The sequence below is a fragment of the Sinocyclocheilus anshuiensis genome, unplaced genomic scaffold (genome assembly GCF_001515605.1).
Source record: "Sinocyclocheilus anshuiensis isolate Anshui unplaced genomic scaffold, SAMN03320099.WGS_v1.1 scaffold472, whole genome shotgun sequence".
Taxonomy (NCBI): domain Eukaryota; kingdom Metazoa; phylum Chordata; class Actinopteri; order Cypriniformes; family Cyprinidae; genus Sinocyclocheilus; species Sinocyclocheilus anshuiensis.
This window is the reverse complement of record NW_015557102.1, coordinates 1185858-1204093: the sequence shown is the minus strand read 5'-3', so window position 1 is coordinate 1204093 and position 18236 is coordinate 1185858. Positions and strand designations below refer to the sequence as shown.

The 18236-nt window shown below is 34.8% G+C and overlaps 2 protein-coding genes across 3 annotated transcripts; one reads left to right on the top strand and one right to left on the bottom strand.

Annotated features, from left to right (window-relative positions):
• Nucleotides 1–3048: 3048 nt before the first annotated feature.
• Nucleotides 3049–11547, top strand: LOC107677604 (transcription factor NF-E2 45 kDa subunit-like). 2 transcript variants are annotated; one of them, XM_016472556.1, is made up of 4 exons: nucleotides 3049–3198; nucleotides 7735–7905; nucleotides 8053–8214; nucleotides 10009–11547. In XM_016472556.1, exons 1-4 carry the CDS (start codon nucleotides 3166–3168, stop codon nucleotides 11215–11217), a joined length of 1575 nt encoding a protein of 524 aa, XP_016328042.1. In that variant the 5' UTR covers nucleotides 3049–3165; the 3' UTR covers nucleotides 11218–11547. The 2 variants fall into 2 exon arrangements, with proteins under 2 accessions (XP_016328042.1, XP_016328041.1); XM_016472555.1 differs by having other exon boundaries at nucleotides 7708–7905.
• A 1129-nt stretch (nucleotides 11548–12676) lies between these two features.
• Nucleotides 12677–15479, bottom strand: LOC107677541 (metaxin-2-like). The gene is made up of 10 exons (XM_016472468.1): nucleotides 15312–15479; nucleotides 14885–14932; nucleotides 14724–14770; nucleotides 14540–14612; nucleotides 14275–14351; nucleotides 14115–14207; nucleotides 13326–13364; nucleotides 13049–13174; nucleotides 12855–12931; nucleotides 12677–12716 (listed from the first exon to the last, which is right to left on the bottom strand). The coding sequence occupies exons 1-10, from the start codon at nucleotides 15349–15351 to the stop codon at nucleotides 12677–12679; spliced, it is 660 nt and encodes a 219-aa protein (XP_016327954.1). The 5' UTR covers nucleotides 15352–15479.
• Between the last annotated feature and the right edge of the window lie 2757 nt (nucleotides 15480–18236).

Here is an 18236-nt window from a genome sequence, read left to right as displayed (position 1 = left end):
AAGTAATGGAGTTGAGTACTTTGTCCGCCTCTGGTTACATCAACATTCTCAAGGTGAATGTGTCTGATACAGGAACTGAGATAAGGAATATGAATAAGACATGAGCTGGGAGGGATCAGAGGACGGTGCTGCCACAGAACTACACTAGAGAGCAGCAGTCAGCTATATTTCATTTTCTTTCTTTCTTTCTTGTGTAAAACTGTAAATGTTAACCGCCATAAAAAATGCAGGTGGAAAAATAGAAGAGTTACAGTTACAAAACTCGCATGTAGATTGGCTAATAAAGATGTTATTATTCTTTGTTAATTAAGAGACTACATGAAATATTTTTACTTTTTAACAACTTAACAACTGCAACACTTTATTTTGCTTATGGGCTTCAAGGATAACATTCAGAATAGTCAGCAGATTAGTCTCTCTAATGCAATACACTTAAAAACTGTGAGAAGTTAGCCTCTTTATATACATTATGTGCCATGAATTCACCAAATGACAGTATATACTTGTGAGACTGACTGCTTGGCGTTCGCAAAATATACATTTATGTAAACCATTTTAGTTCCATGAACACTTAGTAATATAAACCATTTTGAGTTCCAACAGAATATTACAAGCCAAGAAAACAAAATTGTATACTTTCACACTTGTGAAATATGCTTGACAGTGTAAATAAGAAAAACAAAACACTTTTAAGATTTAATAAGTTCCCAAATCTGCAAGCTGTTAACCATGGCAGTAATTTGAATTATGATGATATCATCATAAATACATATCATTCATTGTTGACTGCATGTCTTTTGTGGTATACTGTTCTTTAAGCTGTTAATATTTTTGTATAATTTCTAAATTAGGAAGGATTCAGTTAAAAAGTCAATTTGATGTCAACATCTGAAATACTGAAAACTATGTTAACAAAAAAGCATATTAATCTATGTTAAAGTATACACTTAAACCAGTCATGAAACTCGTAAAACCAAGCCTTTATTTTCTCGGGGATCAATAGAGATTTGTTGGGTGGAGCTTCTAAAGCAAAGTTCTGTAATGCACTGACCACACACTCACACAGCCAGAGTGGACCACAGAACTTTCCCCGAGGAGCCATGGTTGAATGTGTGTGTTTCTCTGTAGAAGTGTGTCCATATGTTCATACTAATTTGTGTGGGTATGCAACTTTGGAAGATGAAGCCTATAAGTCTTTTTGAATTCTAGATTTGTCTTTAAAATGTATCAAACATTTACTGCAATCATTTGGGCTTCAGTCAGTTTGCTGGCAGTTGCCTTGAGAAGGTTACCCACTGAGGACCAATCAGCTCCTGAGGTTCCTGGGAAGTAAAACACATGTTAGAATTTATGCCCACTCTCTAGAATGAGCTGACGTGTCTCCATGCATTAACTTCAAACTGTTGCAACAATATTTAGGAGAATCCTAATTTGACACAGTCTGTAATGGAGGTCTTATTTTATACAACCCGCAAAGGTTTATTTTGGCATGTTGAAACAAGAAAAAAAAAAGTATATATGTGCAATATATCAAAACATACACATATACCTTTTCCTCCTAATGTAGGCTATAACAATTCACCAATTCCGTTTTCAGAAGCATATTTAAGAATCAACAATGTAGTACATACTAGCCTACATGTGAATCTGTAAAGAGCTGAGAGCTGTTGTTTAAAACAACAGTTATCCATGTTTTTGCACAGGTTCTCTGCTCATGTTTTGTATCCAAAACTTCTCAAATTACTCTGTTAAACAGTTCAACCTTGGCATCACTTTAAGAACTGCCTAAAGCTGTATAATTTAGTGCGCACGCTTTTCTGAGTTTAATGCATCACCTCCAAAAACATAAACTAGAGGCCAAAGCCACTAATGAAAGTTTCATTCTGGACTGTAAAGTGTCTGCTTACCTCACGGCTGACCGGTGGCTCTCCTGGCTGAAGCAGACTGAATGCATTGCTGGACCCTCTCTCTCTCGAAGCAGACTGAATGCATTGCTGGACCCTCTCTCTCGTCCGCATTGCATATCACTTCGCCTAACGATTTCTGTTATTTCAAGGGTCCTTACAGCCTATAAGTGCAAAAGAACCAAAACCCACAAATACACTGACCAAGCAAATAAATATAGTAACCAACAAGATACAAATGACAAATTATTTCATTATTTATAAATTATTATTTGTTTAGCAACTTAAAATCTACATATCATTTGTCACAAGCGAGCGCTGTTCTTGAAGCAGATTAACTTATAGTTTTGCTGTTACTAGAGACGCTGCTGCCAAACACTGCTGAGAGACACAGACTCAGGTGATTCACACGCTTAATATCTCTCTCTCTCTCTCTCTCTCTCTCTCTCTCTCTCTCTAAAGGAATGTCGACGTGGAGCTGCCAAACGTGGACGTGTAGGTTGCTCATGAACGCGCTCGTCGGAGGTCTTCTCTGAGCTCGAACCCTTGGCATAGGTAGAGTGGGCATGGCGCTAATCACAGCTACCTGTCACTTTTCGTGGCGTGTTGAAAACTGAGGGGGAAGACATTCTTGAAAGACGGACAATGCATGATTCATCTGAAGCTGTGTTTAAATACATTATGTACATTTCATTTGATAATGTAGCCTATTACATTGTACACTGTGCATGTTTAATGTTGGGAACATTTCATCAAAACAAAATCCTCATAATGGCCTCACTTGGCCATTAAACTTGTATTAAATTATATTTTTACGTAGCCTAGTTGTAGACTCTGAAAAGAAAACCAGAGCAAGTAGCAGTTATTATGCCTTTATTTCACGTTTAAGAAGTTAAACTTTGCTTTTTCTTTTGTTCGTTCGAGATAAAACTGTTTCATCAACATGATTATTGAGGAGGAAAGAAGGCTGTATGTTGTAAAGTGATGAAGGCATGTCTAGAGTTGAAAGCTGTTATTGGTCGATGCTTTTTAGTAGGCGGGTCAATGATAATATTTGTGTTCTGCTGTTTAATTGGCTGATGGATGGTTCCTGAATTTGTTATCTGCTGTTTGATTGGCTGATGGAGATTGTGGGCGAGTCCCGTCTGTATTTGGGTTGTTAGTTACACAAGCGTGTCGTCAGATTTGATTCAGAAATATGCTTTGCTGACACTTTTATTACACCTCCATCAGACAAGTCGTTCAACATCAACTGAAAGACATGGACGACCCTTCAGCTCAGTTTCAACACGAGGTAAGTTTAAGAAAACAGTACTTTGATAAGAAACCAAATATATTTTGTCAAACTTTACAACATGGACTGGGTTCAATCCATATATACATCCATGAAATTTGTGGCAACTGATGGAAAAGGGCTCATTTGATTTTTGAAGTTGTGTAATAATGTTTTTGTGTAATATCAGCCTTATTGTAGAATTGCTGAGATGATCTTAAAAGTTACCTGCGAAATGTATGCAGGTAAAAATTAAAATAAGAAAGGACAGGACTAGCCTATTAAGAATTATATTCAAAATAAATAAAAGAAAGCCATCAAACATTACTGTTTTATGGAATTTTTTATACATGCAGTTTGGACTTTATTTATTTATTTATTTATTTATTTATTTTTGTTACCTTTACTGTCATCATCTTGAAGCAGTGTGTGTGTATATACCCTGCAGTTCAAAAGTATGGGATCAGTACGTTTTTAAATGTTTTTTTTAAAGAAGTTTCTAAAGCTCATCAAGACTGTATCTATTTGATCAAAAATACAGAACAAAAAACTGTAATTTTGTGAAATATTATTGCAATTTAAAATAAGAGTTTTCTATTTTAATATACTTTAAAATATAATTTATTCCTGTGAAGCCAAGCTGAATTTTCAGCATCACTACTCCAGTCTTCAGTGTCACATGATCCTATAGAAATCATTCTAATATGCTGATTAATAATCAATGTTGGAAACAGTTGTGCTACTTAATATTTTTTTAGACTTGTGATAATGTTTTCAGGATTCTTTGATAAATAAAAAGTTAAAAAGAACAGTGTTTATTAAAAATAGAAATTTTGTGTTACAATATACCTGTACACAATTCAAAAGTTTGGGGTCAGTAAATTTTTTTTCTTTCTTTTTTTTAAAGAATTAATACTTTTATTCTGCAAGGATGTGTTAAATGGATACAAAGTGATGACTTTTATTGTTAGAAAATATTTTTATTTTGAATAAATGGTGTTTTTGTTAATTTTTTATTCATCCAAGAATCGAAGAAAAAAGTATCGCAGGTTCCAAAAAATTATTAAGCAGCACAACAGTTTCAACATTGATAATAAATCAGCATGTTAGAATGATTTCTGAAGGATCATGTGACACTGAAGACTGGAGTAATGGCTGATAAAAATTCATCACTGCATCACAGATATAAATGATATTTTAAAGTATATTAAAATAGGAAATCAATATTAGAAATTTCAATAATATTTCACAATATTAATGTTTTTCTGTATTTTTTATCAAATAGATACAGCCTTGATGAGCATAAGAGACTTCATTTGCTTTTGCAATTTAAAATAAGATTTTAGTAAAAAAGTGATTTAAAATAAAATCACGTTTCCTGTGCTTGCTTGTATTTTGCCTAAATTCTGTAATTACATATCAATATTGATATATAATAATACTTATTATTATTAATATTCTAAAATTATATAATAAATAGTGCTGTCAAATCGATTAATCGCATCTAAAAGTTTTTGTTTACATAATATATGTATGTGTACTGTGTATATATGTATTATGTATATATACATTTTAAAATATAATTTTAAAAAAATTAAAAGTTACTTTAAACTGTAATAATTTTTCACAAAAATATTTTTACCGTTTTTTTAAATCAAATAAATGCATCCTTGGTTAGCACAAGAGACTTCTTCTAAAAAGGTTTTTTTTTTTAAATACAACCCCAAACATTTGTAGTGTATTATCATAATAAGTAATTAAGTTATTTTGAAGGTCTAGCATAGGGACCGTGTATATTGATGTGCCGATATAATAAATGTATATGCACATTAGATATATATTCTTAAAAAAGCAATTAGAGCGTATTTTTGAACTGCAAAAGAATCCTTTTTTGTATTTGAATATTGGGCTGTAAGTGGGGAGTGGAGGACAGTCAGAAAAGCTTTGGGCCCGAGGTCTCTGTAACATTGGGGGAGGCCACCCACATTAAATTAGTCTCATCTGTCATGAATTCAAGTAACTGGGTTGGTTAAATAAACATTTCACTTTGTGCACCTGATCCAGACACACCCAAGACTGCACTACTGTTTCAGGGTGGGTAGCCATTTACCCCAATGAGAAGAGTTAATTCATAAATCAGTTTTCTTTTATGCACACAAAGATCTATCAGCCTGTCTACACTTTAACACAGTTGCATCATCACACACCCAGCTGTAGGCGTGTGTATTCATCTTTCACTCAGCTTACCTTTATACCTTCTTTCTCCCAGTTATTCCTGTTTTTTTGTATTATCTGATTAATTGTTTTCACTTGGTTGCTCAGTGAAGTAAATTCACAACCTCCTACGTAAGCTAGAGCATTTATTTACTTGCGTGACTTCAGTGAGAGGGCAACAAGTTCAAGGTCTTTATGACTGACTCCATTACAAATGCTGTGACCACCGCTTAGAAGTTTTGTTTGTGTACCAGCATATAAAGTGCGCTCACTCAGAAGACCGCGGTGTCATGGCCTTCAGGTTAACACACATGCTTTTTATACGGAAACAGCAAAGCTGGAATGGACATATGCTGATTATAGGGTCTGAAAATAGTAAAATATGCTTGAAAACATTTTTAATCACAATGTGCACAGCTCAATATCTCACCTTGTAAACACCAATGGCAAAATCTATCACTGATAATGAATTAAAATGACTAATGAATAGGTTGAATAGGTTACAAAGTAGACTTTAAACCACAGTAAATGACAAGCTGACTCCTGTTGTTCCCTAGTGTGTGATTCTCTCAGAAGACCAGTACATAAAAATGGCAGTATGTTAGAACTAAACAACTTTTTTTTTTCTTTGCCACTGTAACATTTTGTTTGCTCACTGGGGGAAACAACATTTATTTTGAACAACCCCAAAAATCTATATATTTTCATTTTTTTTAAATACATTTCAAAACAGCCAAAAATATATTTGCTAAAATATGTTTAAAATATATTGTGAGTTATTATTGGCTAAATATATTTTCAACACACACACACACACACACACACATATATACTGTATATATATATATAGAGAGAGAGAGAGAGAGATGTCATTTTCTGTATATTTTTGAAAATACATTTCATTTTTAAAAAGCATTAAAACTTTCACATTGTCTATAACACATGTGAACATATATCATTTACATAAAAATCAAAGAATATATACACTAGGCTATATACAAAAATTAAACATTATTAAATCATCATAAATCTAGTTTTGATATCCAGTAGGCTACTCCACAAACATGTATTTAGCCTAAACATAGGCTATACTATTGCCTCTGAAATACAATTTGATATGTATTTTGATATATGAAGGTTACTAAATATATCAATAAAATCAATTTCAAAAATATATTTCATATAAGCAACATTAAGTATACATTTAAAATATTTTTTTGCAATATGGGATAGTAAAACTTTAAATTAAACTCTAAATTAACCTGAAATTAATTGATCTGAACTGAACTCAACGGTCTGTTCATCTCAATAGCAGTTGTTCTGCTTTACTCCCATAAGTACGCAGTTTGGATTCTGCTATCTCTGCTCATGGGCAGGTTTTTTTTTTTTTTTGAGCCAATCACCTAAGCCATAACTGGATTCATGCCAACCAGCCAAACATTTACCTCTTGTCTGAACTGATCTGATCTGCACTGAAATGAACTTGTCTGATGTGAACTGATCTAATCTGAACTGAATTGAACTTACCTGAACTGAAATGTTTCTATTTTCAGTTCCACATCTGTAGTATGCACCATAGATGTCACTGACATTTACTTTAAATAGAAAACAAAGCAGAGACACAAAGCACTTTATTGGTCTAGTGTCGTATTTCAGACTCCCTCAGTGGCAGCACAACCTCTGACCATACAATCAGGGCTCATAAATGCACTGATTACCTTTTTATCATATCAAAAGAAGTAATTACAAGTGATCTTACATCAATGATTCTCAACCTTTTTGACTTCAAGGCCCCACATTGTTCACAACGATATTCAAAGGCCCCATAACATTTCCAGTCATTTGTAATTTACTGGATAAGTTAAAATAAATATTTTTTTTATTAAGTTAGTTTCTTGTACATTCTTTTTCAAAATGCAAGTTTTCTTGATTTTTAGTTGTTTTTGCTTTTTTATCATTTTAGGTGGCCTTCTCTGAAGTTTGCTTATAAGTTGTCTAATATGTTGTTCAGTTTAATTGGTTCTGATAAGGTGAATTTAAAGCATGTTTTATTGTATTCATAAAATAAAATGATCCGCCCTGATAGTGTTTATTGTTATACCATGCTACACCAACCTGAAAAGTTTACAGGTGTATTTGGTAAGAAGGCACCTGCCAAGCAAATGAATGTCAATGCAAATCGCGCACAAAAACATGACTGATATTGTGAGAGTTCACTGAAAGTTTATGCAAACATGCTCACATTGTAATACCAGTGTGCACAGCCACATACAAACATGGTCAATTGTCTGTTTTACATGATGTCTTTCTGTTTAGGATTTGATTGATATTTTATGGAGGCAGGATGTCGATTTGGGGGTGAAGCGAGAGATCTTTGATGGATGTCTTCGGCAGAGAGAGGAGGAGATCACGAGAGCAAGAGAAAGAGAGCTTAAAAGGATAATGCAAAGGATACAGAAACTAGACAAGGAAACTGGAGAGTTTTTGCCTAGTCCTTCATCTGTGAACTCCCAGGTGACCATTTTATTAACTACACATGTAAACAAATAAACAGTGTGCATCCCTAATATTAATAAATCTCTCAAAATAACACCTGTGTGCACACCCACACACTCTCTATTGTTTAGTGTTGCTTACAGAGCTATTTTCACCATGTTTTAGGCTGTGCCCTTCTCAGAGACATTGCATTCTACAGAGTTTACTCAGCGTTCACCTGTTACCCAGAATCCTCTGCTGTCTGCTCTGCTATTCTCTCAGAAGTCTCAGAAGCCTCCTTCTCAAGAGCAGGCTTTTAGTGAACTGCTGTCACTGCCTGACTTACAGGTACTTATGTACACAATGCAGAAAGATGTACACAGACATGCCTGAACTGGTGCATGGTTGGCGTTTCATTATGGAATACATTTTCTTTCTTGCAAGTTTACAGACAAAGTTACATTAAATTTGGGTAACCGTAAGTTGTAAGAGGCTGTATGGTAATTATAAAGCCACTGAATTTATTAAATCACAAATAAGTCAGCACATTCTTAATAGAGTTGCCTTTCTACCTTAGAAAAATATAGTGAGCATTTAATGATGGTTTAAATTAAGTGTAAAATAGATTAAAAGTTAACATAATTGACAGATGCCTAAACTGTTGTTGGTAGCTACCATACAAGATAAGATCTATATTTTAATATATTTACTCAGGTATTATTTCTAAATTGTAACTACAGTATGATTCAACCTGTTTATTTTAAATGTGCTTTATAAATTAAAAAAAATAGGCTTTGTCTTGGCTGTGACGTGAGTGGCAATTATATTTGCACAATTTCATAAAAGTATCTAGTTGTCAAATCAATCTGTTAGGTATATTTAGGTAAACATTAATACCAGATAAGGGATTATAACCAAGTATCTAATCAGTAATATTAAAAACGTTAAAGCAATAGTAATTCATTTGAGGTGTGTACTTATTTGCGATATGATGAGTTAATGTTTAGATTTTTCATGGAATAGCATGAAGGTAATGTCCCCACTATCGTAAAATGGCATTCTGACATATCACAATTGTCTCTAGCATGGCCTTGTCTCACATGTAACCCACAGCTCACACAGTCCCACTCCTCCAAGTCTAGCATGGGTTGTTGAGTAATAGACTGTAGTAGATCCTCTGCTAGGATAGTGACTGCATTGAGTGTGCTTGTGACCACTGTCCTGTATCATAAAATAACAAGTGAGACACCCCTCAGTGAGAGGAGGATGTGATTTTGGAGAGAGGGAGCGGTCTGATTCAATGGCCAAATATGGCAGAAGTCAGCAAAATGGCAAATATCACTTACAGCACCTTTAATACATGATAAAATGGTCCCAATCACTTTAGATTAGAACACATTTTGTGTTAAATTCAGTATATTTTTTTTCAATGCATGTTCCATTTATTTACTCAAAACTACAATAAAACAGTAATATTGTGCAATATCATTACAATTTGAAATATCCGTTTTCAAATTTTAATATAAACATGATTTATTCCTGTGATGGCAGTGCTGAATTTTCAGTGTCACATGATCCTTCAGAAATCATTCTAATATGCTGATTTGCTGCTCAAAAAGCATTCCTTCTTATTTTCAAAGCTTAAATATTAAGTGCTGTTTAATATTTTTGTGGACACTGTGATATATACAGTATATTTTCAGGATTCTTTGATGAATAAAAAGCATCTATTTGAAATAGAAATCTTTGGTAAATGCCTTTCATGTAACTTTTGATCAGTTTAATGCATCCTGGCTGAATAAAAATTTATATCTTTCAAAGAAACTTACAGACCCCAAACCTTTAAACAGTAGTGTAAATATTTTAGATTACCATGTACAGCCTATGCACATTTTCACTAAAATCTCAGTGGGCATATGAATAATACGCAATCCATCGATATAAATGTTATATTTTTAATACAAGTAAAACATTTGTGACTCCAAAAAGTTTATACGAAATATGTATAAATGTGGAGGTTGCAAAATAATATCATACCTCTTTGTAAACTGCAGAATAAAATAATCAGAATAATTTTTTTCTCACAAAAATTAATTTTAAAATGTCTAATATAATTAAAATACTGTTTTGTTTCTCTGTTAGTATTATTTGGATGTCCTGGAGTCTGAGGGCTCAAGCTTGCCCCTAGAGGACATCACCGAAATCTGCCACCAGAACCTGCCCAAGCCACAGAGGGAAAACTCAACAGATGCGCTATGTGGCATCACACAGACAATATCAGACTCTTTTGAGGTTGCTCAGCCTTTGTCATGCATGCCCTCTGATCCCATAGAGATCCTGGAAACATGCACACAGACATTCTCAGATCCAGGAAATCCTACACCTTCACCTTCAAACACAATTTACAGCTGCAGTACCCCTGAGAATCAAGTGATTTTACCTAAATGCCACATAAACTCAAGCGATTCAACCCTCAGTGAGTTTTGCCCATATACCATCAATACCAGTAAACCTGAACAATTAAATAGTGCACCTGGAAGGGACGCTCCACAAACGCTTTTACAATTTGAGGAGCGCCACGTTCTGCTGGGGTTTGATGACTCTGCTTCTGTGGGCTCTTTGGATTTAGAGACATCCCTCTACGCTGCTGACACCTTAAGTAATGGAAAATCAGACAAGGATGAGCTGGAGAGCATCCAATCAGATTACACCGATCTGCTGTCTTTATCTCTACACTCTGATGCTGTGGAGGCAACACTGTATGAAACTGTTACTTCTGCACAACACCAAACTCAAAATGAATCAACACCTAAATATTCACCTCAAGCAAATCCCTTAGCCACAAGCAGAGCTGCAGGTGTCCGGCGCGTATGTCGTGATGAACAGCGGGCCCAAGCCATGAGTTTGCCGCTTAGTGTGCATGACATCATCAACCTGCCTGTGGAAGCATTTAACGAAGCCATCGGCTCTTGCAAACTCAACAACGCTAAATATAGCCTCATCAGAGACATTCGAAGACGTGGTAAAAACAAGATGGCAGCAGAGAGCTGTCGCAAACGAAAGCTGGATGGTCTCTTTGATCTCGAAGACGAGATTGAGGGGCTGAAGAGGGAGAAGGAGCAAATCAAGGAAGAAAACGAGAGGAACGCTAGACAACTTCAAGAGACGAAAGAGAAGCTCAGGAAGCTTTACAATGAGGTGTTCAGACAGCTGAGAGATGAACATGGAAACTCCTACAACCCTAGAGAGTACAAACTACAGCACAGCACTGATGGCACGGTTTACCTGCTGCCACGTGGCACAGCCAACAAGACAAATATGCCAACAGAGGATTTACCTTTTGCTTTATAATAAACCTGAAGTACAGCAAAGCTCTTTTCGTGTTTGTAACTTTACACACCAGGGACTTTAGTTTTGGGATGTTGTGGTCTTGAGGAATCACAATGTTTGTGTCTGGCATCCACATTCATCTCCTATTGATTCTGAGGTTGGTTGAGTGACAATTTATGCAGTTACATTAGCATCATCCCCCAGCCGCTGTTTTCAGTCATGCATTACAGCTACTGTCTACTTGAATAGGGAAAGAATGAAATCTACAAAATTGTTGTCAATGTTACATTTAAATGACAATAAAATTGAACAACTATGGTATTATAAATTTTAGCTTGAATCATGAGGCTGATACAGTCAATGCAAATACATACATATATACTGTATATGTACATATATACTGTGTGTGTGTGTGTGTGTATACACACACACACACACACACACAAAACTGTTCAAAAGTTAGGTGTTGTTAAGGTTTTGTAAAGTCAACTTTTTAAAAGTCTTTTGATCAAACATGCATTAGAAACAGTAACAACTATTAAATATTACAATTTAAAATAACTGTTTTCTATATTTTTCTATATTTAAACATTTAATTTTTTAGTAATGGCAACACTGAATTTTCAGAAGCCATTACTCGTCTTCAGCATCACATGATGCTTCAGAAATCAATCTAATATGCTGATTTGGTGATTAAGAAACGTGTAGTTATTATCAAGGTTGAAAACAATTGTGTTGCATAATATTTTTATAGAAACAGTGATACATTTTTTTTTCCAGATTTCTTTGATGAATAGAAAGTTGAAATAGATTTCACTTTTGATCAGGTTAATTCATCCTAGCTGAATAATCGCAAAATTCTCTTTTACTGACCCAAAAACTTTGGAACAGTACAGTATACTCTATAGAAACTATAGAAAATATATGTGTGTAGACTTATGTATATTCATCTCTCACACAAGTTTGGAAATAGGCAGAGATTATTTATTGACAACTCCAGAATTTTACAGATTATATGACGAGATTCTGAATAAATGAAATATTCATGCTATATGTAGTTGGAAACTGTAAGATTTCTTGGAGGGCTGTCTAAAATACATATTCTGATGGAAAAAGATTTGATGCATGTACTGTGTATCTGCAACAGGCAATCTGTTTTAACCACATTATTTTGCATTCAAATACTCATGTAGATTGTCATGTAGTTCCAATATCTTTAAATCCAATAAAAACTGTTTAAAAGCTAAATACAATGACACTTAATTTATGTATTCACTGAATATTGAGTATAGGACTTCAATTTTATGCAGCATTAATACACCCCCTGCTGGAGCAAAAAGAACAGCAACATTATGCTAAGTGTTTAGCTGCATCAAAGGACTGCCTCTACATTAAAATGTTTAAATAACATATCTTACATATTATAACACGTTTGAACTTCCTATGAACAGAATTCATACATTCTGTCTACATGGCATCACTAGGTTCTGTCATTCAGAAACATGGCTAGTTCAGTTGGCCTGTGACATTGAAAGTACAACAATTAGTGAAAACAGCATATGAAAACTGAGTTATGTTACATGTCTGTATGTGTACAGACATTCAGAACTCACTGATGCTCAACTTCTGGTATTTCAGTGTATGTGCACAAAACGTACTGTTTGTTGAAAAAGTAGGGCTGTGTTCCCAATCGCTGTGACAAGGCCTGACAGCACTGACTCACATCTTCATACACCTGAGAAGAGGAAACCCGCACGAAACTTTATGTACCGCACATTGATGAAAGAAAAACACACAAACTGACTTGGACAGTGAATTACACTGAATTAATATATCTGCACACAAAAAATACCTGCTCCAGACTCTTTCCAGACCATCCAATCGCATTCATCTTCCTCCGTACCTCCCACTGCTTCTGATAGGCCAGAATGTGATTGAGGGGCCAAGAATAGGGACTACTGTATCGTGGCCTAGAGATCTAAACACACACTCCCATTAAAAATCTAACATGATGTTATATATTTATATATCTATCTATCTATATGCTGACATTTAGTGCCACTGATGTCATCTTTGTTAATATGATATATTATATATGATTTGGGAACATCCTTACACGTGACACATACCTCTGTAGCAGTATAGTCATCACACCACTGGATATACAACTAGAAAGAACAGGTAAATTTTCACTAGTCTGCACAGTTTATCACTTTTAAAATATTTATGTGAAGATAAAATACATATATAATTAGAGAAATCCACAAGCAAAGATACAAAATGTGCTGGAAATTGAGCTTTTTTTATACAAATGTATCAATCAGAGTTTGTGCATATGGCTACCATTCAAAGGTTAGGGGTCAGTAAGGTTTTTTTTTTGTTTTTTTTTAAAGAAATTAATACTTTTATTGAGCATGGATGCATCATATTGATCAAAATGTACAATTGTTACAAAGTAACATTCCATTTCAAATAAATGCTATTCTTTTTAACTTTCTGTTCATTAAATGATCCTGTAAAATGGATTAACACATAAGCAGCACAGCAACAACATAATATTAGTAATAATAATAATAGTATTTTTTTATTTTATATTATATTAGTATATTAGAGTAATATATTAATAGTACATTCGAATGATTTCTGAAGGATAACGTGACACTGAAGACTGGAGTAATGGCTGCTAAATGTTCAGCTTTACCATCACAGGAATAAATTATTTTTTATATCAAATAAATTATATTTTAAAATATATTCAAACAGAGTTGTTTTTGTAAAACATACTTCATAATATTACCCTTTTACTGTATTTGAACCAACTAAAAGCAGCATTGGTGAGCATAAAAGACTTCAAAACAAAATTGTACCGACCCCAAACTTTTGAAAGGTTTTGCATGCCGACGCGTGCAGGTCTGTACCTCTGCAGTCAGCAGCATGTTATTGACCAACTCCATGTAAGCCTTCATCTCTGCCCTCTGGACATCATCCAACCCGTCACTCAAAGAATGACCCTATGGACAGCAACAGTCAAATATTGTAGGATTCATGTGGAATTTGTTTTTAGAGTGAGAGTGATACCTTTGCCTTTGTGAACTGAACAATTAGCCCCAATTCTGACACAACTTGATTTCCAACGTGGATGAAAGGAACCTTCCCTAATGAACAGAGAGGAAGAGACATTTCAAGACATATAAACAAACTCTAACTAATACATTCAACCTGACAAAGCCGAAGCTCTTAACCACCACCCTTCCAACATAAGATAAGACTAAGTAAAGCATTAAAAAAATAAAACAAAAACCTGAAAATGAGTGACTGTAAAGTAAAGAGTTTGGTTGCTCACCTGAAGGTGACATGTATTCAGCATTGGCACGGCAGGACACCAGCACTGGCAGGCCACACATCCTCAGAAAAGTCTGCAAAACAAGAATAACTTCACTAACAAAAATATATATTTGGGCTTCAAGTTGCCAATGTGAATTGGTGAGTGTGTAAATTGCCAAAGCGATTAAGGCACTACTTTTCACCTGAACGGCCAGAGAGGATGCAGAATCTGATAGCAAGATTTGATCCTCTGCAAAACAACAGAAAAGAATATTAATGTGTGTTTCATTTGACATCTTTTGTAGTTGCAAAGAGTTCATTCTAAATGTATAACTAATAAACAGCTTCTTTTTTTATCGGTTACCCTTAAGAGGTTGGTACAGAGTTGCATTTTCAGGCCATGGCTCAGCAGCTGCAATAGAAAATGACATAATATGAAATACTGATATCTCACAAATAATACTGTATCTTTCCATTTTTTAGAAACTCTGACCCTAAAATATCTATCTACGCTCTATGTGGGCTTACATTACATTAATAAACATTTAATGTGTTTCTTTATCTTTGACCCTGACAGAAGCACTGAAAACAAAAGAACTGTATCTGCTAACATCTAAAATAAAAGACTCGTAAACAGAAGCAGTGGCTTAACTCTACTAATATGCAGAGAAATGAAATGACTGTGTTGAAGGTAAGTACCGATTATTATCATCCTGACCTGCCCATCTCTAGCACAAAACACTAACACAGCCATATGGACTCGCTGCATTACACACAAGCCAAAACATTACCTGCAATCTGAGAGACGAAAGCCTCTGCAGCAAGAGACATGGCGGCGCAGAGGAAATCTACTTTAATCTAAGCACAACAACTGATCGAAAAACTGAAATGGCATTCATTTCCCACGCAAGGGCAAAGCAAGCGCCTGTCCCAGTGTAGTGACGACACTCTGGAGTTTTTCCTGCTTTCTAGCCAATCACGTTCCTCCTCCTTCTTCTTCTTCTTCTAATTTTATTGGCGGTTGGCAAACCAACTTAAAGGTGGTTTTCAACATTTACCGCCACCTACTGGACTGGAGTGTGGGCAATCGCTTGATAGAAAGGAAGGAGACGAGAACATTTTTTTACCTATATATTTCTATTAAATTCTTTCACTTATCCCAGTATTTTTCAAATAATTAATTAGGAGACTATGTATTTTCCTAGACATTGTTTTTCCTAGCAGATTTCCCACTGTCATGTTTTGTTTTCCAACTTGTGTTTCTAACTCCCTTTTTTCTTCTTCATGCCTTTTACAATCTAATAAACTATGTTTTACTGTCTCTTGTGTGTTGCAGTGGTTGCAAAGACCAGTGGGGTGTTTTCCTATTCTCTGTCATGTAAAATTTAAACCAGCATGACCTATTCTAAGACGTGTAATTATCTTTCGGATTCCTGCTCTGCCTAATACTACTTATGCCTACTTGTTTTTGTATGTTATACAGATGTTGTCCAGTATCGGTTACTATGTCCCAGTATTCTTGCCATATTTTGTTTGTATGTCCCTTAATAATGGTTTTGATTTCTGTTCTACATAACGGTATTTGTATATCAACTGTTTCATGCTTTATTGCTCCTCTTGCCAGAATATCTACAATCTCATTTCCTTCCACCCCTACATGAGCAGGAACCCAAAGGAAGGAAACATCCAGCCCTTTATCATACAGTAGGCCTATTAAAAGCAAGTTCAATATCTGGTATATGATATCTTGTCTACATGATGTTTTCCCAGACTGAATACTAGATAAGCTGTCAGAAGTTATGATTACATTTTGGTTCTGTTTATTTCCTTCCAACCACTGTAATGCCAATAAAATTGCTAAAAGCTCTACTGTGTACACCGATAAATGATCTGTTCTTTTTTTAACTGCTATTTCATAATGCGAAATGGAGAAAGCAGCCCCAGTACGGCCTGTCTCTGGCTGCTTTGATCCATCTGTAAATATGAATAGTTTGTCTTGATAAAGGTCCATATAGTTTTGAACTATTATCCTCTGTGGCGTTATTTTAGTGTTTCTTTTAACATTTGTTGACGGCTTATATCTACAGATGGCTTTATGAATTTCCAAGGTGGTACAGTTGATAGTGCCACAATGGGGCTTACTTGGAGCTGGCTGAGGCTTGCGTTTTGTGCTTTTGCATTTCCTATCCATCCAAAACTGTAATAATTAGTTCTACTATGTTCTGAACAATCTTGTAAGATGGCCTTTGTGGGATGTACTCCGCTATGCCCTTGTAGATTTATCCAATACGCCAGCATGATCTTGATACTCCTAATATGTAAAGGCATCTCTCCTGTCTCAACTTGTAATGCAGATACTGGTGATGATTTAAACGCTCTAGTACAAATCCGAAGTGCCTGTGCCTGTTCCACATCAAGTTTTTAAGGTTTGATTCTGATGCTGACATACACTGAACAAAATTATAAACGCAACACTTTTGTCTGATAGACATCTTAAAACATTATTAATCTTTTTACATTTATTCCTAACCTTATCAATATGTTGACACCAGGTCAACTTCTCATCAAAAAACACTCCCAAGAATCTTACAACCTTAACCCGTTCAAGATCTTGCCCATACAGTTTAGGTAATACTGTTTTAGGACGTTTAGAAAAGCATATCACTTTTGAGATTGAACATTTAAATCCCCATTTATTTGTCCACTGTTCTACATTTCATATTGCATTTCCTTCTTAAATATTCTATATTCCGACCTCTAACCCAGAGTGCCCCATCATCTGCATAAAGTGACTTGCGTATGTTTCCTTCAACCTGATCAAATATGGCATTAATCATAATATGAAATAATATTGGACTACATACACTGCCTTGTGGGATACCATTTTGTACTGTATATCTATTTGAATATTATGTGCCTACTTTAACTTCTATTATTCTTCTATTCAGGAAATCTAATACCCAATTATACATCTTGCCACTTATTCCTAATTTATTAAGTTTAATAAGAAGTCCGTCCTTCTCCACAGCATATCATATGCCTTTTCAATATCGATAAATACAACAATTACATTTTCTTTATTACTTTGAGCTTTCCTAATTACTGACTCTAGGCATAATATCACGTTCCTCCACTTCCGATAGCGTAATATGAAAGCGGCATTTCACTGCAGAAGCTACTTTTTGCAACATTATTCTTAGAACATTTTCTTTGCCTTTTTTTATTTTAGTTTGTTATAAGCACAATACAACTGATTCCGGCTCTGTATATTTTATAGTTATTTATGTGCTAATTTATTTTATAGTGGAGGAGCAGGTGTCTGCAAGTGGTCATTATGGTGCCATTGGAACTGGGCGCGGACAGTAGCCTAAATCATGTGCGCACGCCTTGCACTGTGTGTGAGCCGCATCTCAATTGTTCAAATGTTAGGCTATTATTATCCTAATACGTACAGATATTGACACTATTTATTACAGCTCATCAATATAAATATAGCATTAATACTCTATGTTAATATGTATACTCTATGTTAATATGTTAAAGTGCCCCTATTATGGGTTATGGAAAGGTTCATTTGGTTTTGGGAGTACCCAACAACAGGTTGACATGCATGCAAGGTCATAAAACACTTTCATTGTCTTATAATATGCATTTATTTTTACCTTACTTGCTCAACAACTCCCAAACGATTCGCTCAGCTATTCATTTTTCCAAAC